The 21,956-nt window shown below is 42.3% G+C and overlaps 2 protein-coding genes across 2 annotated transcripts; both read right to left on the bottom strand.

Annotated features, from left to right (window-relative positions):
- Positions 1–7,208: 7,208 nt before the first annotated feature.
- On the bottom strand, positions 7,209–11,465 carry LOC140537256 (olfactory receptor 1E16-like). The gene is made up of 2 exons (XM_072659579.1): positions 10,562–11,465; positions 7,209–7,288 (listed from the first exon to the last, which is right to left on the bottom strand). The coding sequence occupies exons 1-2, from the start codon at positions 11,463–11,465 to the stop codon at positions 7,209–7,211; spliced, it is 984 nt and encodes a 327-aa protein (XP_072515680.1).
- Positions 11,466–15,554: 4,089 nt separating this feature from the next.
- LOC140537254 (olfactory receptor 1E16-like) lies at positions 15,555–19,018 on the bottom strand. Its single transcript, XM_072659578.1, has 2 exons — positions 18,068–19,018; positions 15,555–16,043 (listed from the first exon to the last, which is right to left on the bottom strand). The coding sequence occupies exons 1-2, from the start codon at positions 19,016–19,018 to the stop codon at positions 15,555–15,557; spliced, it is 1,440 nt and encodes a 479-aa protein (XP_072515679.1).
- Between the last annotated feature and the right edge of the window lie 2,938 nt (positions 19,019–21,956).

Raw genomic sequence — 21,956 nt, 5'->3', positions numbered from 1 at the left:
ACTATGTGTATAGATGCCCGGATGCAACCTTGCTTTTTCAAACCATGGACAGTGCCATTAAAAGTCAAGGTGGTGGAACACCAGACATTAGGTAACATTGAACCTGAGGAGTTCTCACAGAGCAGAGCAGAGCAGCCCCAATACTACCAGTTATGAAAGAGGATGATATGATAAAGAGTGCAGATAAGTGGGGACTATATGGGTAAGACATATACACCCACAAAAGCCTATTAAAAAACAACTGCTTGGTGCTTGGGGTGTTCCAGTCCAACAAAATGGATCTCCTACAACTTTCCTGCAGGCGAAAAACAATCTGGTGCACTTCGACCCAGTCATAAGCATTATCCTCTCTTGTAATGCGTCGTTATGTGGTGTTGGGGTAGTTCTCATACACTCACGCCAGCAGAAAGGGACTACTCACAGCTTGAGAAAGAAAGGCTAGCAGTAGTCTTTTTAGTGAAGCGTTTTCACTAGTACCTGTAAAGACGACTTTCACTATTTTTACATACCACAAGCCCTTAAAGGGTTTGTGCAGTGGCCTCTGCTAGGATTCAATGTGCTCAAGTAACTGAAGAGTTACATGAAGCCCATTCAGAAGTTTCAAGAATAAAAAGCAGATCAATGCTTTGGTTTGATGGCCTGGAATGGACCATGGACCACATTCATTGCAATTATGTTTGTTGTAAACAGAGGGATTCATATGCCAAAAAGAAACACTAAAATAGGGTTGATAATCTTTAATATGTTGAGTCTCCTTTGCTGTCAGAAGTAAAGATTAGTTGCATCAAATACCAGGATACTTTTGGCACAAACTTGGTTACCTCTGTCAAAATGACATCTTAAAGTTTCTTTAGATAATGATGAACCAAAATAAACGTATCAATAAAGAAAACATTTTCTTATAGAACAAACAAGGGTTTTGCCAACAGAATGGGATTCTGAAGAATATGATTAAAAAAAAATCTAAAAATTCATGTTTGCCATCATCAGAGTTTGAGTTTTTTTGCCATAACATCCACCCACCTCTGGAAGTTAGATTAATGGCTACCATAACAGACCATTAATTTCCTGAGGAACACCTTTAGGTCCTATTAACGATAAGATACATAAGACAGGTTATCTGTTAAAACATTAAGATCCTTACAGTTTGATATCACTCCATCAGGAAAATATTGGTAAATATTGGGGACCAACAGGAAAGGTAAATGGTTTCTATGAAGTATATGGAATTAGAAAATAAAGTTCTGGTTAAATACCTTACTGGCTACATGTATAAACCTGTTACGCCCGCGCCCGCCGCGCCCACCCCAGAGGCGGTCCCGGGCCGCGGCTCACAGGAAATAATGAACTATTTGTTAATGTGGGGATGGAGGCCTTGGGTCAGGCTGTTTGCGCCCAGGGTCAATTCCTGGGGCAGCAGCAACACACGTTACAGAGTGTGTCAGAGACGGTTGGTCGCCTGGTGCAGCAACAGGCTGATCAGCAGCAACAAGTCGCCCAACTAGTGGGTGGCATCCAGGGGCTCACGAATCTGGTTCAGACTTCGTTGGAGCCCCCTAGTCCTCCCAGCCCTGTCACGACTTCCCCTAGCCTGTATCCGGTTGGAAGACCGGATACGTACCATGGCGATCCAGAGCTTTGTGAGGGGTTCTTGCTACAGCGTGCGGTTTTCTTTAATAATCACCCAACCGGCACTGACCAGGCGAAGATTGCCTTTCTCGTATCCTGACTCGCTGGAAAAGCTCTGGACTGGGCCACAGCCACCTGGGAGGACCTCAGTGAGAAGCCCTTCTTGGACTATTTGAAGCAGTTCAAGGCAGTGTTCCAACACCCCCGAGAGGGGCTCACTAAGGGCGATCTCCTGCTGCGGATGGAGCAGGGCTCCAAGCCGGCAGCCCAGTATGCGCTGGAGTTCCGAACACTAGCCGCTGGTAGCGGATGGAACCAGCCGGCCTTGGTGGCACTGTTCCACAACGGACTTAATCCACGTCTGCAGCGGGAGATGGCATGCCGGGGTGAGTCGCTTGAGCTTGACGAGCTTATCGCGCTCGCTATTAGGTTAGACCAGCTTCTTGGTCCTCCTACTAACCCCAGGTTCCCGAAAGCTGGGGGTTCAGCAGCCAGGCCGGGAAGGCAGACCGGTCCGGCTGTCCAGAGTGGAGACCTACTCGCTGGTTCAGAGGGGCGAACTGCCCCGACGTCGTCGGCAGGAACGACCTGCGAGCCCATGGAAGTGGGTTCCCGGGGCCTTACACAGGAAGAACGCAGTAGACGGAGCCGAGAGGGACTCTGCTACTACTGTGGGGCACGGAAGGAAGGCCTGTCCTCGACGACTCCCATTGAAATCCTGCCTATTCACTGAGGAGCGCGAGGAAGGGACCCCTCGCGCCAGTGCGGTGAGTCTGCCCGTCCAGGGACTCGTTTCCCGGTCGATCACGTTGCCAGTCAGGGTTTCCTACCAGAGCCAGTCTCTTGTCGTTTCAGCACTGATCAACTGTGGAGCGGAGGGCAGCTTCCTGCGAGCTGACATCGCGCAGCATCTGCGGATCCCGACCGTGCTGCTCCCGAAGCCCCTCCGCATCACCGCCCTGGACGGACAGCCCATGGGTCTTCGGCCCATCACTCACCGTACTGAGGGATTTCGTCTCGCTGTGAGCTTCCTCCACCAGGAAGTGGCGTCCCTGCTGGTTCTACCTGTCTCCGAGCATGAGATGATACTAGGTCTGCCCTGGTTAAGCCAGCATAACCCTCATATCTCCTGGCCTGAACGGGAGATTGTATCCTGGTCCCCTTATTGCCGTGACAAGTGCCTTACCCTAGCCCCCCTAAGGGTCATGTCTACCTCCATAGAGAGCCCTGAGCCCGAAAACACGGTAGTCCTGCCACTGGAGTATAACGATATGCGAGATGTGTTCAGTAAGTCCAGTGCCGCTAAACTTCCCCCCCCATCGCCCTTACGACTGCGCCATAGATCTGGTTGAAGGGGCCACTTTACCTAAAGCCAGGATCTACCCCCTTACGGGGAAGGAAGAGAGGGCAATGGAGGACTACATTTCAGAGGCTTTAGCTCAGGGATACATCACTCCGTCCAAGTCTCCGGTGGCTTCGGGGTTTTTTTTCATCAGGAAGAAGGGGGGTGGGTTAAGGCCATGTATAGATTATCGGGCACTCAACGCAATCACCAATAGGTACCCGTTTCCTATGCCGTTGGTGCCTTCCGCTCTTCAGCAGCTGCGGGGAGCCCGGATATTCACGAAATTGGATCTCCGCAGTGCGTACAACCTGGTGCGTATCAGGGAGGGGGACGAATGGAAGATGGCATTCATGACCACCAGGGGGCATTTCCAGTACCGGGTTATGTCATATGGATTAGCTAATGCCCCCGCCGTCTTCCAGGCTTTCATAAATGACGTCCTGAAAGACTACCTCGGACGCTTTGTGGTGGTCTTTCTGGACGACATTCTAGTGTACTCCCCTGACCTGTATACACACATCCGTCAAGTTTGTCTGGTCCTGGCGAGGCTTAGGGCCCACCTGCTATTCGCTAAATTAGAGAAGTGCGTGTTCCATGTTCATGAGATCCCTTTTCTGGGGTACATTATCAGCGAGCGGGGGGTTCAGATGGATCAGACCAAAGTCCAGGCAGTCTTGGACTGGCCGTCACCTGGCTCCGTGAAGGAGGTCCAGCGGTTCCTAGGTTTCGCTAATTTTTATCGGCAGTTTATCCGGGATTTTAGCAGATTGGCAGCCCCGATAACGTCGTTACTCAAAGGAGCTCCCCGGCGCATCACGTGGACGTCGGCCACGGAGGACTCCTTCCAGGCGCTCAAACGCGCATTCACGTCGGCCCCGCTGTTGCGCCACCCCGATCCCCGTAAGCCGTTCGTGGTCAAGGTGGATGCCTCCAACACCGGGGTAGGAGCGGTTCTCTCCCAACGTCACGGGGAGAACGATAGACTCCATCCGGTGGCGTTCTACTCAAAGAAGCTCACTGGGGCCGAACGGAATTACGGGGTAGGGGATAGGGAGCTCCTGGCAGTCAAAATGGCGCTCGGAGAGTGGCGTCATTGGTTAGAGGGTGCTGCCTACCCCTTCCTGGTATTAACAGATCACAAGAATCTAGAGTTTTTGAGAAATGCCAGGTGTCTGAACCCCTGGCAAGCCAGGTGGTCCCTGTTCTTCGCCAGCTTCAGATTTACGATCTCGTATCATCCGGGCTCCCGCAACACCAAAGCGGACGCTCTCTCTCGTATTCACCAGTCTGTGGATGAGGGAGAGACCGCTCCAGCACCCATCCTGCCATCGGGTGTCACCGTCGCGGCAATTCAGTGGGACCTGGATACAGAGATAGACGAGGCCCTCAAACGCACCACTGTGCCCCCATCATGCCCTGTGGACAAGGTCTACGTCCCAGGGGCTTTCCGGGAGAAGCTCATCGGTTGGGCTCACGCTTCTCCGGCATCGGGTCATCCAGGTGAGGCCCGCACGTACTATATGCTCTCTCCCAAATATTGGTGGGAGGGGATGAGGGCAGATATACATCGGGTAGTGGCATCATGCAGTGAGTGTGCTCAATGTAAGACCCCGAAGACGCTCCCGTCGGGGAAGCTCATGCCGCTACCCGTTCCTGAACATCCGTGGTCTCACCTGGCTGTTGACTTCATTACTGACCTGCCTAAGTCTGAGGGGCACACAGTGGTGATGACGGTAGTGGACCGTTTCTCACGAGGGGTTAGGTTCATACCATTCTCTGCATTGCCCTCAGCAATGCAGACCGCTCAAGCCTTGGTAGACCACGTCCTCTGGAATTTCGGGATTCCGGAGGACATAGTATCTGACCGGGGGGCCCAGTTCACGTCTAAGGTATGGGGTGCCTTCTGTGAACACCTGGGGGTGAGTGTAAGCCTGTCCTCGGGTTATCACCCCCAGTCTAACGGCCAGTGCGAGCGCACTAACCAGGAGCTGGGGAAGTTCCTACGGCTGTACTGTCATGACTACCCCAGCGACTGGTCCCGGTATCTGGTCTGGGCCGAGATGGCCCAGAACTCACTGAGGTGCGCAACCACTGGCCTGACCCCATACCAGTGTTACCTAGGCTACCAGCCTCCGCTGGCCCCCTGGACTGCCACGGAGACCCAAGTCCCAGCAGTGGATGCTTGGATGCGTCGCAGTGAAGCGGTCTGGACCGGAGCCCACCAGCACATCCAGACGTTCCTGCAATGCTACAAGGCCCAAGCGGACCGGAAGAGAGGGGAGACTCCGACATACCAACCAGGTGACCGGGTCTGGTTGGCCACGAAGGACCTCCAGACTAGTCTCCCTTCTCACAAGCTGAAAGTTAAGTACTCTGGTTCTTATGTCATAGAAAAAAGAATCAATGAAGTTGCTTATCGTATCCGACTACCCCCACAGTCACGTGTTCACCCGGTTTTTCATGTGTCTCGGCTCAAGCCCGTGGTACCTGGACCCCTGGACGAGGCCACCCCGGCGGACACGCCGCCGGAACCAGTGGAGATTGAGGGGACCCCCACCTCGTTTGCAGTACCTACTCGACTGGGAGGGGTTCGGTCCAGAGGAACGCTCCTGGGAACCGGCCGATCACGTCCTGGACCCTGCGTTGGTCCGGGAATTCCACGAAAGGTTCCCAAGTAAGCCGGCTCCCAGGCCTCGCGGACGTCCCAGGAAGTCGCAAGCCCCCGTCCGTGGGAGACCCTCGCGTCGGGAGAGGGGTCCGTCAGCCTCGTCGGACCGGATGGGACCCTCCGCGGAAAGTTCGGAGACACTGGTTTCGGTTCGGCGCCCGGGGCGTTCCCGTCGAGGGACCCACCCGGCCGCCTCGGGGGGGGTTACTGTCACGCCCGCGCCGCCACGCCCGCCCCAGAGGCGGTCCCGGGCCGCGGCTCACAGGAAATAATGAACTATTTGTTAATGTACCATGTCATGTTTATTCATGGAAGGACTTTTATGTTGAAATGGACTTTCGGGTTGACGCCCCTCGTCGCCATTTTGGTTTCTGGTTTTGTTTGTCATGTGACTGTTCATTGTCTGGGTAATGTGTTACACCTGTGGGCTGGTGTATTTAAGTAGGGCTAGTGCCAGCTGCTGGTTGCCGAGGATTACCCTTAGTGCACCACATGCACCCAGGTTATTCAGTTAACGGTAGAGACTCAGTATTCACCGGTCTGGTCTGTAGAGTGCTTCCTTGTACAAGAGGACTCTCTCTCTACCTAGCTAGCTTAGCAGGGGAAGCTAACTAGCTAGGCATCTCTCATCTCAGGGTCCATTAGGGAGCTACTGCAGGTCTGCGGCGATCTCTCGCCAGGCTTCTTCGGTTCAGCAAGCTGGGGTCCTGGAGCTCCAGGAGTGAGCGACTCTCCAGCTTGCTTCAGCAGTTAGCTCTCCTCATTGTCGGACCGGATCAGTCGTTTAGGTTTGGTGGCTGACTCCTCACGCTCTCAAGTCTAGTAAGTTCAATGCGCCTGACTAGCGCTACTCTTTATGTTCTAGTTCTAAGTTTTCCCAAGCTCGGCTTGGTAGTTTATGTTTCTGAGTAGCGGTATTGGCTCAGCCCCGGCAGCCAGCACTGCCCTAGTGCCTCACCAGCCCCAGGTGTGTTCTTTTTTGTTTGCCCAGTATGGTTTGTCACAGTTTTTAGTTCTTCCTTATCCCTAGTAACTGGTGCTGCATTTCTGTTTGTTTATGGTTTATTGTTATCAATAAACTCCTCGCTTCGGTCCATCCCCTGCGAGTGTTCTCCCGTCATTGTCAGACCGAGTGGATCATGACAAAACCTCAATGATAGTAGTTTGATTGCATAAATAACACAACAATAATTTGTATTGTCACTATGGTGTTTGTGATTTGTCAATTATTTTATTTAATGTAGCTAGAGTTTTCAAGTTCTAGATGATGAAGATGAGCTGGATGACCATGTATTTCAGCTATGTCAAGACTAAATACACCCCTAGAGCTAAACCAAAAAAAGAATTATTCCCGCTCAACAAATCAAAAAACAAAAATAAAAACATAAAAAAATGCAGACTGACTGCATCTAGCTCCTTTTCTAAAGACAATGTCTGCAACTGCAATTTGGAGAACAGGTAACTGCCAAACTGCTGAAGAAGAAAATCATGAACATTCTTTATGAAGACCAAAGAATCTGACCACCTTCAATCGATTTCCTACCTGCCACCGGTGACACACTTCAGTCACACCACATGACCACTATCAGTACCTTCCACCCTAAAATTACCCTGCTCATCAATTGCCATTTTTAAGATAACCACCCCTATGATAATAGAGCAATAAAATTAGTTAATTAAACATACATTGTGCTTGCAGTCTCAACAGGTTGCATTACTCCTAGCCCCTCTCTTCTCCAAGTCTCCTCAATGAGCGTGTAACATCCTCCTAATCCACCACTACTTCATGGAGGAAGTTATGGAGACACCCTGAGGACCTAGTGATCTTGACAACCTTGGGTGGAGTACAATTGTACAGTGGGTGCAGAATTATTAGGCAAGTTGTATTTGAGAGGATTCTTTTTATTATTGAACAACAACAACTATGTTCTCAATCAACCCAAAAGACTCAAATATCAAAGCTTGCTATTTTTGGAAGTTGGAGTTTTTTTTTTTTTTTTTTTCTTTAGATTTGGGTATCTTAGAAGGATATCTGTTTGTGCAGGTAACTATTACTGCACAAAAACAAATATACACCCATGTTTATTTTCACCAGGTAAACCAATATAACAAGATTTAGAAATAAACATTTCTGACATTCAAAAACAAAAACAAATCAGTGACCAATATAGCCACCTTTCTTTACGATGACACTCAAAAGCCTTCCATCCATAGATTCTGTCAGTTGCTTGATCTATTTACGATCAACATTGTGTGCAGCAGACACCACAGCCTCCTAGACACTGTTCAGAGAGGTGTACAGTTTTCCCTTCCTGTAGATCTCACATTTTATAAGGGACCACAGGTTCTCTATGGGGTTCAGATCAGGTGAACAAGGGGCCAGGTCATCATTTTTTCTTCCTTTAGACCCTTACTGGCCAGCCACGCTGTGGAGTATTTGGATGCATGTGATGGAGCATTGTCCTGCATGAAAATCATGTTTTTCTTGAACGATACCAACTTCTTTCTTTACCAACCCCACCTCCACCTTGCTGGCGTCTGAGTTGGAGTGGAGATCTCTGCCCTTACTGATCCAGCCTCAGGCCCATCCATCTGGCCCATCAAGAGTCACTCGCATTTCATCAGTCCATAAAACCTTAGAAAAATCAGTCTTAAGATATTTCTTGGCCCAGTCTTGACGTTTTGTCTTATGTTTCTTGTTCAAAGGTGGTCGTTTTTCAGCCTTCCTTACCTTGGCCATGTCCCTGAGTATCGCACACCTTGTGCTTTTTGATACTCCAGTAATGTTGCAGCTCTGAAATATGGCAAAACTGGTAGCAAATGGCATCTTGGCAGCTTCACGCTTGATTTTCCTCAATTCATGGGCAGTTATTTTGCGCCTTTTTTTCCAACACGTTTCTTGCGACCCTGTTGGCTATTTGCCATGAAACGCTTGATTGTTCGGTGATCACGCTTTAAAAGTTTGGCAATTTCAGGCCTGCTGCATCCCTCTGCAAGACATCTCACAATTTTGGACTTTTCAGAGTCCGTCAAATCTCTCTTCTGACCCATTTTGCCAAAGGAAAGGAAGTTGCCTAATAATTAAGCACACCTTATATAGGGTGTTGATGTCATTAGACCACACCCCTTCTCATTACAGAGATGCACATCACCTGATTTACTTGATTGGTAGTTGGCTTTCAAGCCTATAGAGCTTGGAGTAGGACAACATGTATAAAAAGGATGATGTGATCAAAATACTCATTTGCCTAATAATTCTGCTCACAGTGTAGAGCGGAATACACTCCACATGTTGTCAAATTTCAAAAGAGAAAAACACTTTCTATTTATGATCCTGAACTTTCCATCTGATTCCTTGCCCTGGGTGCCCACGCTAACAGCAAGGAACTTGCAGTTAGCATCTACAACAGCCATCTTGAGAAAATCTATTTTTTTGTAATTGTGGAATGTGCTTCCTTTTTCTGCTGGTGGCTGAATGTGGGTATGCTTTCCATCTTGGGCATCAAGGTAATGTGTGAACTGCCACTTTTGTTGGAACTATTGCCACCTATGTCACCTCTGACTTGGATGTATGAAAGAAACCAAAACAAATGCATTAGTGTTTAGAGGACCACACATGTGCAAACAAACTTTAGCAGACACATAACCCAAACCTTCAAATCCTTTAGTAATATCCCTGATATTACTATGCATAAACATGCATTTTCTGTCAGACCTATCCTTAAAAAGACTGCTGCTTGAATATGCCCCATACCTCCAGCTCCTTTTCAGCACATTTCCCATGTCCATGTTTGCTTGCATGTGCAAGATAATGCTGATTCATGCTGTGAACATGTAATGCCCAATCTTTTGCCCTAGCCATTACTCACACCTGATTGCAATACCCCCATTACTTATCCTCCTTCTCATTCAGTCAGTCCATGCATGAATGAATGAATATATACATAAGAAGAATACTTTATTTGTTATTTTAGTCATGTTCTTTTGTTCAGCTTTGGAAAATATGCAGAAAGGCAGGACAGTATAGTACACATTTTCAGTACAAATACTAAAAATGTGTAGAGGGCTATGGGCTATTATTGTATCCTAATTATGGGATATAAGTCTTTTAAATTCATTTTCACTGTCACACAAAAAACGTTTTCTAGATTTTATTTTTTATTTTATTAAGTCATTTTGGAACATTTTTGTTGGTCCATTCATTATGAAATGTATACTGCCCGATGTCAAAAAGTAAAACAGAAACTGCAAAAATGGGGATTCACTGTTGTGTAGCACTATAGCATTGTAATGCATACAAATTATTCACACATAAGTGTTTTGTAAAAGCAATTACATTAAGTGGTAAAATTAGTAAATAATTGGACATTTAGAAATGTGTGAAGTTTTTATCACATGAATGAATGTGATTTAGGTCATTTTCAGTGTTCCATATTTTGAACAGAACTGTCCCACATTAGAAAATGCTAATTGAGAGAACTGGGCATCAAGAGTACTGATATGTTTCCTGTTTCTTTTATGAGTGAAATCTGCATGCAACCTCCCATGCTGATGAGTAATGCGCTCTGTCTCTTGCATATTTTGTTTTATAGCTTTTAGAAATCAAAACCCCAGTGAAATCCAAATAAAGTTCATTACAATAAAAACATAATGTAAAACCTTACAAGTGAAGTTGAGAGTTCATTGTCTTTTTTACATACACCATACACATTTCTGGTCTTATCAATCTTTTTAATGAAAATCTTTTTTAATTGAATCACTTAATGTGTATGCTGGTCATATATGCAGTACCATTTGAAATTTAATTTAAACTAGGCATGAAAATTAAATAAATTAATGTATATTATATATGTCTATAGCCAAATATACAACATTGCAAATAAATGAATAGTACAATATTGGCTTATTTTGAAACAGACAGTGTCTAAGACAGTATATTAGTGGGTTTGCCATTGCTGGGAACAATGTGTAACACACAGTGATTGAAAGTTTCTGATCTGTGTTCAGTCCTAGGTTGGGTATGTAAGGTGAAATGTACACAAAGAATCGAGGAATGTAATATATACTTATGATGCACAGCTGTGTGGCACAGGTAGAGAAAGTTTTCTGCATGCCTTGATTGTTAACAATTGTAACCACAGACACAACAATGCTGGTATAGGAGAAAACAATTAAAGAGAAGGGCAGAACAAGCACAAATGTAGCCACTGAGGTGGCAATATAACTCTGAAAAGTGACATCAGAACAGGCTAAACTGTTCATAGAAGTAGTGTCACAAAAGCAGTTCATGATCCGATTTGGCCCACAGAAGGGTAACTTAGATGTCATTATTGTAGAAATACCAGAGTAAATCATGGATGATACCCAAAAAAACCCTGACACAATTTTCATAGTTTGGGTAGTCATGAGTACAGGATACCTGAGTGGGAAGCAGATGGCAAGATAGCGATCTAAGGCCATGGTCATCATAATAAACGAATTCAGTGTTCCAAAATAATGGATAAATTGACTCTGCATCAGACAGAGCTGAAAGGAGATGAAGCCATTATTAAACCAATAGCGAGAGATCAGTTTAGGGAGGGCTACAGTACAGTACCCAATATCAGACAGAGCAAGATTCAACAAGATGATGTACATGGGCTTATGGAGGCTTGTTTCAGTTACAAACAGCAGTATAAAGCTAGAGTTTCCCCCAATTACAATAATATAGATGCTGAAGAAAACAGCACCTATGAGGTTGTAGTATTCAGGTTGAAGTCCAGGAAATCCTACAATGAAAAACTCTGTTACGAAAGTAGCCTGAGTCTCGTTTTTCTGTGACATCCTGAAAACACAGAGAAACAGTAAACAGAAAAAATGGTAACAGATGTACCTCAATATATATTACAATATTGATATAGATTACAGTATACTGCACTTAGATAAATAACAACTGCAAGTGTAATGTGCAATCTTCTGTGTGTTTTACATTTGATAAAAACTGTAGTATTTTGAGAGAAAAAGTCATCCAAATTCGTTGTTATACAGTTGCTTCATATGTAGCGAGAGAACACTCCACTCCTCTTTCCTGTTCCAGTTTGTATAGGCCAAACATGCAGTACAAACATACAGGGGCGGGAGCAGGAGGGGGGTGTGAGGGAGGCTTGGGGGGGACAAAAGTGTGCTTGTGCTTGGTCAGTGTCAGTTTCCAAGCTTTTGCAAGACAATGTAAAGGCAATACAAGATTTACCACAAACACACTCCACACTCTCCACTTCACACACACACACACACACACAACACACTCTCCACACCAGACACGCATACCATACTCTTCACACCACATACTGCACACCATACACACACACATACTGTTTCATGATTCTCCACATCGCACTCCACACCACGCACGCACACCGAACAGCACACACACACGCACATATACTGCTTCATGATTCTCCACACCACACACACTGCACGCTCCGTACCATACACCCCACACACACGCCACACAGCACACACATTGCTTTATATTCTCCACACATCTCACATTAAAGACACACTCCAGACCACACACACAACGCACACCACACATTCATTACATGCACACACACTGCTTTATAAGTCTCTACAACATACTCCATACCACATACACACTGCACACCACACACACATCACACACACACTGCTTCATGGTTCTCCTTACCACGTTCCACACCACACACACTGCACATGCCGCACCATACACAGCATACACCTTTCTCTCCTCTGTTACCCAAACGCTCTATAAGCCAAACACCTTGTACAAGCTTTTGGTAAACCAAAACCAAAAGCTTTGGCACTCCACATTTTGACCAAAGGCCTACACCACACACACACATTTCACAGTATACATTGTTGTGGAAGCCAGCCACTTTTCCATTTTTTTGATCAAATTCAGATTTTTTGCCTCTGGCCTATTGGAATGTTGTTTTATATAGGCTACTTAAGAAATTGCACAATTGCAAAAATTACTAGAATGGGGTCTGCTTACATCATTTTGTCCAATCTGTATTCCCATTTTTTAAAACTCTGAACACAGTAAATGTAACATCAGTCTTTTTGGGCTATACAATTAATACAATTCATGTTGTTTTTGCAGTCATTTACCATGTTTCTAAAATGCTTACATTTTCTCTACATACAAGGTTACAAAAATGTCCCAAACCTACACAATATAGTATAAAATGCATAGTTTTGCAAAACGTTTTGCAGGTGAAAAGCTAATACTGGACTACACATTTTTAAATGTAGGACATTGAAATTAAATGCACTAATAGACCAATGGCAGCTGATTCCAATCCCATTTGGAGATGCAACCAGGTGCTGTCAGTGACAAAGGGGATATATATATATATATATATATATATATATATATATATATATATATATATATATATATATATTTTTTATATAAATAATATATAAAATTAGACCCACCACCATAGACCATGTGATAAACCATGGTCTATCTCTATCCAGACTACATTTTACAAGTATATTCCTACTGATGCTATATCTTATAGTAACTGCAGGCCACCAAACCCACCACTAATACATATGTAGTGTTTTTATCCCTTAACTGTAAAGGAAGCAGTGTCTTTCTCCCTCTGGGGAAAGGGTTAAACTCCTAAGTCAAGTCAAGTCAAGTCAAGTCAAGTGGGTTTTTATTGTCATTTCAACTACATACAGAGTACACAGTGAAACGAAACAACGTTCCTCCAGGACCATGGTGCAACATAGACACAGTGCATACAGAACACAAGTGCAACACAGTACAAGTGCAGACAGACAAAACAACACAATACAGACAAAGAGTAATAAATAAATTAGGGGCAGTGTGCAAATTATGGAGTGTGCAATAAATATTAAATCCAGTGAGGTAGTAAAGTTAATAGTGCAGACCAGGAGAATGCTGTTCTTCCAGACCAAAATAGAAAATGACCAGGTATTTCAGAATGTGGAAAGCATTGGCCTGACAACTATTGCCAGGACCAATATGTCCAGGTAAATTGTCTATCCTATATTCCTGTTATATCTTGTAATATAGTGAGTTTTACACTATGCCACCATGCATGGAAACATGACTTAAACACAAATGCCAGATTGGGCTCTATAACAGCAACCTCTGTATTTTGTTTTTGGATGAACTCTACCAACAACTGGTGTCTGAAGCAGAAAGAGAACAGGTGGCAGGAAACATGAATACATTTGTGATTTCATCATTCCACCATCATCATGTCATCACAAATTGGTTTGCAGACCATCAAAGAATGATGTCCCTTTTCCTCCTGTTCTACTTATTTGAAGAATGTTTTCAGCTTGGAGGTAGAAGGTGTACGATCATCAACCACATGATGTCCCTTCTCAATGCAATGGATGCTGGCTGAAGAGACATTTCAATGGAGGACTGTCAGGGGTAGATAAGGCATGCCAAATGTTTCTATCCCAGGTGCATGGCAAGGGAAAACATAAGATGTGATGTGCATGAAAACATGTTTAAGACTTGTGAGAAACCTTTGTGTGTATTGTAAAATGCTGGGTTGGTATTTAGTTAAGAAAATGTGCTTTTGAAAAGAACTTTAACTATTTGGCTATTTGTATGAGGTAGATATGTTGCTGTGTTTTGAAATTCTTAAGTATTGGTAAACACTTTGCAGTCGAGAAAATTAGGTGTTTATTTGACTACTCTACCATGCTAATCAAGTTTGAGCAAGCAGCACTTGTAATAGACCAGCTTGAGGCTAGGCCATCTGCGATACCGCATCCAACCACCGAGGGGAGACACAGTGCTGCCCAGCAGTAATCAAGGTTGGTCTGTGGTACCTGTGTCCACCCTTCTTAAGCCCTGCTCTCTCACATACTCATGCTTACACTTGGTGTTTCAGAGTTCTGTCAGTAGAATATTGCCAGTAATTTTGGTAAAGGCCCCTTCAGTTTACTATGAGGTCTCCTTGTTCTTGTAAGCATGTTCTGTCTTAATAATGTTTTCTTTGTTCAAATAAAATAATCTATCAGCTCTGTTTTTGGCCAATTATGGACTCCACACTCATACACAAAATAAACTAGCTTAGACACCATTACAACCAGCTAGTAACCACAAGCAACCACCTGGAATACTATTTTAACTGCTTGGTAACAGGATAGCAATCGCTTGAAAAAGCATAGCAGCTTTGAATATCATAGCAACTACTTATCAAAAGCAAAACAATCCCATAACAATTAATCAAATCTACCACAGCAATACCCTATCAACTTTATAGCTAACTCCTGTATACCATAGCAACCACTTAGCAAAATACTCAGCAGCCACATGAGAATTGCTTAAGCTGCACATTCACTCTGCAATTTCTTCAGGTAATGCAACAGCAACATCAATTATTATTATGAATAAAATAATGATAAAATGATAAAATGTAATATATATAATATGAATTAATTATTTTATTTTTATTTTCATATAATGAAAAACATCTTCATCTGGTCTTTGGTCTCACTCTTGACCATTCCTGGTCTTGGTCTGGACTTGGACTTGACTACTAAAAGTCTTGGTCTTAACTCTAACTTGATGTATTGCAGTTTTGGTCTTGACTAAAACAGAGTTTTAGTTCTGCTGCGATGTGGGGAGTTCTACAGTGTCAATTGTGTTAAATTGAATATTTGAATCACTGCCATATATAATGTTTTCTTGTTAATATAGCATGTCTATGGGAATGACAAACAATAAAAAAAGATCAGCATGCTCCATTTGATTGGTCATCACCTCGCTAAACTTTTATGTAATTGGCCTAGAGCCCCCTCCTTTTTCGGTGGTGCTGAAAAGTTGCTACAGCAATAGATATAGCCCTCCTGTTAAATATATTTCAAACATTTGTATGGAAACTTACATTATCCCTAATGACAGCATAAGGGGCTGCTCTGGGTTTTCTTCCTGTGGGAGGTTAAGGAGGTTTTTGAGTCCATCAAGAAACAATACCAATGAGCAGTGTTATAAGGACCAAGTTGTGCATGGTGATGGATGACCCCATATTGACCAATGGCAGCACACATGGTGATGTTTTCACCACACTGCCTAGGGACATTTACAATGGCATGGTTGCCAAAGATGTTCATCCCTCGCCGCTTTATCTTGTGCAGGTTGAACCCTGCCTCGTCAATGAAAATATATTTATAGGAAACAGCACTGCTATCCAGTTCAAGCACTTTCTGAGGTAAATAGTGACCTGTCCAAATAGGGTACTGAGAGGGTGCTGTACTCACATGCACATATTGGTATCGTTGGTCCTTCACATGGTCAGAGTTGCCCTCAAATGGAACACAATATACCTGCTTTATCCTTAGCTGGTGTTGTTTCAAGACACAGTCCATTGTGGACAGGCTGACCTGGTCAATGTTTGGGAAATAAACATTGTCTTCCAGAACATTGCCATGTGCAATTATTTATTTGTGTGACAATATTTCATACTGTCATACACTGCTATAATGTTTGGTTTCAGAGGGTGATGGATGTGGAAAACAAGTTCTTTTAAATTGACGAAGCTAGCTTCAACCTTGCCAAAACAAGGCACAGTGGGAGAAACATTATAGAACACCATGCCATCGTCTGTGTTCCTGGGAAGTGTGGTGGCAACATCACAATTGTGCAGCTATAAGCCAAAATGCTGTTGTTTATCATCATGCCACCCTTGTTTCCTACAACACAGCACACATCATCACCTTCTTTGCACAGCATTCTTATTCCCCATCACCAGGGGCAGGGACCAGATCAGTCCAGGCCCATTGTTAGTTTCCATCAAGCTGTTTGGGTGCAAAACTGGTTCACTGATCATTCACAATTTGTTGTACTTTATCTTCCATCCTAAGTCCCCCCCCCATTTTTTGTAGATTTACAGAGGCCCAGCCTGGGGTAATTGATGTCTTTATATATCAATTCCATGCATTTTTACACAGTACAAAAGTGAACAAAAAGGTAACTTGAAACTGCTTAAAATATCCAACTTAACCTTGCTTTTCCAAGCAAGTGAATAGAGACAGTGATTTACATTTGGTTGATATATAGAAGACAATGTATACAATGTATTTTTAGTTAAAGGATAGCTTTTTAGCTTCTAAAAGAACAAATTAATTATTTAATTTATTTTATTTTTTTAAGTAGTGTTAGTAGCAGTCATATGTAGTCATTTATTTACAGTCATATATTTAAATAGCTATTAACTATTAACACAGAATAAAAACCTCCAAACTGAACTAACCCCCAAAAGATCTGTAAACAAGCTTGTCAATTAATTGACATTAATTTCATTATGGCAAACAAAAAAAAAGAAAAAAAAAAAAAAAAGATTTGATTAGAAAACAATGTTAAAGCTATGTATATTAATTTATATATGGCTATAAACCTCACAAATGGCCAATGGCCCGCCGGCGGGTGGAAAGTTTTATTTTACACCTCTATTACCAAAGAATAGTCCCAACAATGTGCACTGATGTCCCAGTTGCAGTCACTGAATAATACGCCTTAGGGTTTAATACCAAAGACAAGCATCCAGGCTTTTTGTTCTGTCCTGGCAGAACAAATGAAAAGATAGAGTATTGTGCTCTCCATACTGACTTAGAGGTATGTTTTGGGTCCTAGTCTATAGGGTATTTTCTGAGTAAACAGCAAAGCACTTTTTTGCTTTGAATAAATGCCTTAAATGTAAACGTAATAAGCATTGGAGTGTTATATTGGAGTTATAACTAATTGTGTAACTAACACACTAAAAATAGAAATAAAAAAAAATAGAAACTAACATACTAAAAATAGAAATTTTGGTTTATGTATAACTAGTTTTATCACCAAGTTCAGACAGGTTGAAGATATTTTAATGCTGCAATCCATTGTTGGTTAAAACATTTTATGTATTTTCACGAAAGAAATAACAGTAATTTGTCAGCCTTTATAAGAAGATAAACTTCAAACAGCTTTTTAGGTTTAGGTAAAATGCTTAAAGAATGCTTTAAAAAACAAAAACAACAGGATATCAACTCTGCACACCATAATTATCAACCACCAGTTTATCCTTTAGTAATGTATTACTTTCTAATCCATACATAAAGTGTTTCACTGGGTTTAAAAACAACTTGTAATTTGTTAATTAAAGTAATTTTAATTAAGAAATTTCACTTGTAATTCTACACTAAATAAAGTGTTTTATTAATAAGTGTTTTTGGTATGTTTTTTAATAAAAGGCTGAGAAATAATCAACAATATTCAACAACATTGATGCCATTAATATTTAAGAAAACAAGGTTTTCTTTGTTTTTCAGGGGTTTCACTGAAAATGTCCCATTTCACCTTCAGCCTTCCTCATCCATGGGGAAATTCTAACCTGACTACTGGGCTGAGCCATCCCACGTAGAATTATCACTTTGGCTCGTTTGTAGAGTATTTTAATGGCCTGCATGACCTCCTCTGTCTTGAGAGTGTAAATGATAGGGTTTAACATAGGTGGAATAGTTTGAGTCAGGGCAGAGTTGATCATCCTGTCATTTGCTTTTATAGATGATGTGAGAGACAAAATGTTAATGCTGAAAAATGGGAAATAAAATATAGAAACCAATATAAGGTGGGAAGTGCAGGTTTTCATTGCTTTCATTCGCTCAACACCATGTGAGAGCTTAAGCAAAGCAATACCAATACAGATATATGAGACAGTAATTAATATCATTGGAAAGCAAGCCAGTACAGCAAAACAGGTGACAGCCATCACATAACTTACAGATTTGTCATTACAAGCTAAAATATAGACAGGACCATGATCACAGAAGTAGCTGTCAACAGTAGTGGATCTACAAAAAGACAGTCTGGTAATCATAGCAACGAGGAGGGCAATGATGGCCATAGAAAAAATCCATGTTACACCAATAATTAAAGTCATTGCTGCTTTGGTCACAATAGCATTATACCTCAATGGACAACATATAGCAACCACTCTGTCATAAGCCAAAACGAGCAGAGTAAGTGACTGCAAAGTCATAAAAAATAAAACAAAAAACATGTTTGCTAGACAGGCCTCATAAGATATGTACTGGTTCTCAAACAGAAACATGTCCACAAGCTTCGGAATAAGAGCAGAGCTTCCACACAAATCAGAGACAGCCAAGTTAAAGACAGCTATATACTTTGCTGTGTGGAGAGAACGTGCCAGGTAAATTGTGCCCATTATAAAAGAATTACCTAAAACAGTCACAGCATACACAAAGCACAGAAACACATAGTAATACTTTGCATGTGGGATGTTATAAAATCCATTGATGTAAAATGTAGGAGGACGAACAAATGTTGCATTTGCAGAGATGGCTGACCCAGAGGAAGCCATGCCGGGAGTCGTTTGGGTGATGGAGGCACCAACAGAGTTTATAATAATTCCAAGTCAGGATATGTTACCTTGAAAAATCTGTGGAAGCATAATTTACATCATGCATTACATATCAAAGTAGTGGATAGAGAAAGTGATGCGTCCTGTTTAACATCGTACCTTCTGCATCTGAGGCATCCTACTAACGCACTTGCAGACTCCAGACATTTATACTTTTTATGTGGTGACATCATTTCCTGAAGCATGTCCCTAACAAAAACAAATGGGTGGAGATCTACCTATAGCCAGGACTAACAGTAACACAATAGTGTAAAAAGAAACATTACATTTGTAATATTTTTTTACAGGATGAATGAATTCATGTATCAGTGTCTCTCATGGAAGACCCAGATAGATTTTTTACAGATTGGTGAACATTTTATTGTCTGCACTATTGAAAGACCCAAAAATTAACAATATGTTTCATTTCTGTGGTGTTTAATCTTAAAGTGATTTGTTATTAACATGTGTCCAACCCACTAGGTGAACCATATAAGCACAGTAATTCTCGACCTATTTCACATATTAATTTTTAAGATTAATGTCCTATTGCATTGATCCAAAATGATACCATGAGGTGTTTAGTATTTTGCATACAAATACATTTTTCATAACAATCATCCAATTTCTATATTACTCTTCATTATATGATGATATTATATTATATTATATTATATTATATTATATGAATCATATATTAAGCCTCATTCATATAGAGAGCTTAAGTGGGTGCTGTATGTAGAACAGACAAGCCTTGAGAACATTAATATTATTTGTCAAATGTAGTAAATATCTTTGTAATGGGTCTCATTAACATTTTCGAGTTTTTCACCAATTGGCTTTGAGAAAGAAGGGCAGCAGGTAACATATCTCCTTATTTTCATGGAAGCTTGCAGCATGTCTTCAAACTCTAATCAAAACATAACTGACAAATAGTCATATCCTCATTTAAATGAATGGACAGATAAAAAATAAATCTAATTGACTTATTTATTAATAAACATATTTCTGTTTTTTAAGGCCATGAGAGCATGTGAGAGCAGGTAATTAGCAGGGTCAGCTAACCTAGAAAAGAAAGAACCTTTCTAGATTCTCCTTACGTCTAACTGAACCTGATTCGCTACATTAAAAATGTGCTTTACATGTTAATATGCACATCAGGTTGTGCCCCACTCACCCTTCTCATGAGAACTTGGTAATGGTGGCATAACACTTGTTTTGTAAGTTCACTGACCCTTGACTACATACACAGGTGAATCCAATTATGAGAAGGAGGTTGAGGTGGTCAGTTGCAAGGTTTTCTCCTCTTTGCGTCGTCTCTGAAGAGTGGCAACACGGGTGCTTTAAAACAACTCACAAATGACCTGAAAACAAAGGTTGTTCAACATCATGGTTTAGGGTTTGGATACAAAAAGATTTCAGCTGTCAGTTTTCACTGTGAGGAACATAGTGAGGAAATGGAAGACCACAGGCACAGTTCTAGTTACGGTCCAAAGTGTCAGGCCAAGAAAAATCTCAGATAGGCAGAGGCGAAGGATGGTGGGAACCATCCTATGAGTCATAGTCAACCCACAGACCAGCTCTAAAGATCTACAACATCAACTTGCTGCAGATGGAGTCACTTTGCATTGTTCAACTATTCAGCGCACTTTGCACAAGGAGAGGCTGTATGGGAGAGTAATGCAGAAGAAGCCTTTTCTGTGCATACGCCACAAACAGAGTTGCTGGAGGTCTGCTAAAGCACATTTGGACAAGCCAGCTTCAGTTTCATCAAGGTGCTGTGGACCAATGAAACTACAATTGAGTTATTTAGACATATCAAGGGCTGGTACGCATAATGGAAAAAGAAAACAGCATTCCAAGAAAACACTTGCAACCCACAGTAAAATTTGGTGGTGGTTCCATCATGCTGTGGGGCTGTGTGGCCAGTGCAGGTACTGGGAATTTTGTTAAATTTGGGGGTTGCATGGATTCTAGTCAATATCAGCAGAGTCTTGAGAACAATGTTCAAGAATAAGTGACAGTTAAAGTTGCACCGGGGCTGAATACTTCAACAAGAGAACAACCCTAAACACTGCTCAAAATCTACTAAGGCATTCATGCAGATGAACAAGTACAATCATCTGGATTGACCATCTCAGTCCCCAGACCTAAATATTATTGAAAATCTGTGGTGTGATTTAAACCAAATGTATGCATCTGCCTAATTTTGTTTAAATAATTATTGCTCACTTTCTGTAAATCCTATAAACTTCCTTTCACTTCTCAAATATCACTGTGTTCGTCTGCTATATGATATATTTAACTGCAATTTCTGATCTGAACAACCAATCATTTATAAAGAAAAATCATAAATATTATCAGGGGTGCCCAAACATTTTCATACCACTGTATGTAGGGTAGAGTTCCAACGCACGTGAATACGACTACTCGAGCGAGTGAATGATAAGCATTAGAGATTTAATAGAGTTTCATTTAGCAAGTTACCGAAACAACAACACCATAAAACTGATTACCCAACCATATGCATTTTCAAAGACCAGCCAACAGGCCTGAAAAACAACAGCACAGAAGGCTGTCAAAGCAAACAACAGAATTCCTCATTTAGCTGCATAATCAGTTTACACCAAAGCCAGGTCTTACACCAAATTGTGATTCTCAAAATAACAGACCATTGAATGCATGGATTATAAGAAATATAACCGTTTTACCACACCTCTATGCCAGCCTTCATGCACAACCAAAGGGTGACTGTACATTGTGAGCGTGTTCTGAAGACCAAAGTTTAAACTGAAGACCAAACTTAAATTATCAAACAAGCTAGATATACGACTGAACTGCTATTTATTCAGACCCTCTGAATTTGCTGTATGAGAAGATTGAGCAGCCAAATAAGACG

This window comes from Salminus brasiliensis, chromosome 16 (genome assembly GCF_030463535.1).
Source record: "Salminus brasiliensis chromosome 16, fSalBra1.hap2, whole genome shotgun sequence".
Classification (NCBI taxonomy): Eukaryota; Metazoa; Chordata; class Actinopteri; order Characiformes; family Bryconidae; genus Salminus; species Salminus brasiliensis.
This window is presented reverse-complemented; position numbering and strand designations above follow the sequence as displayed.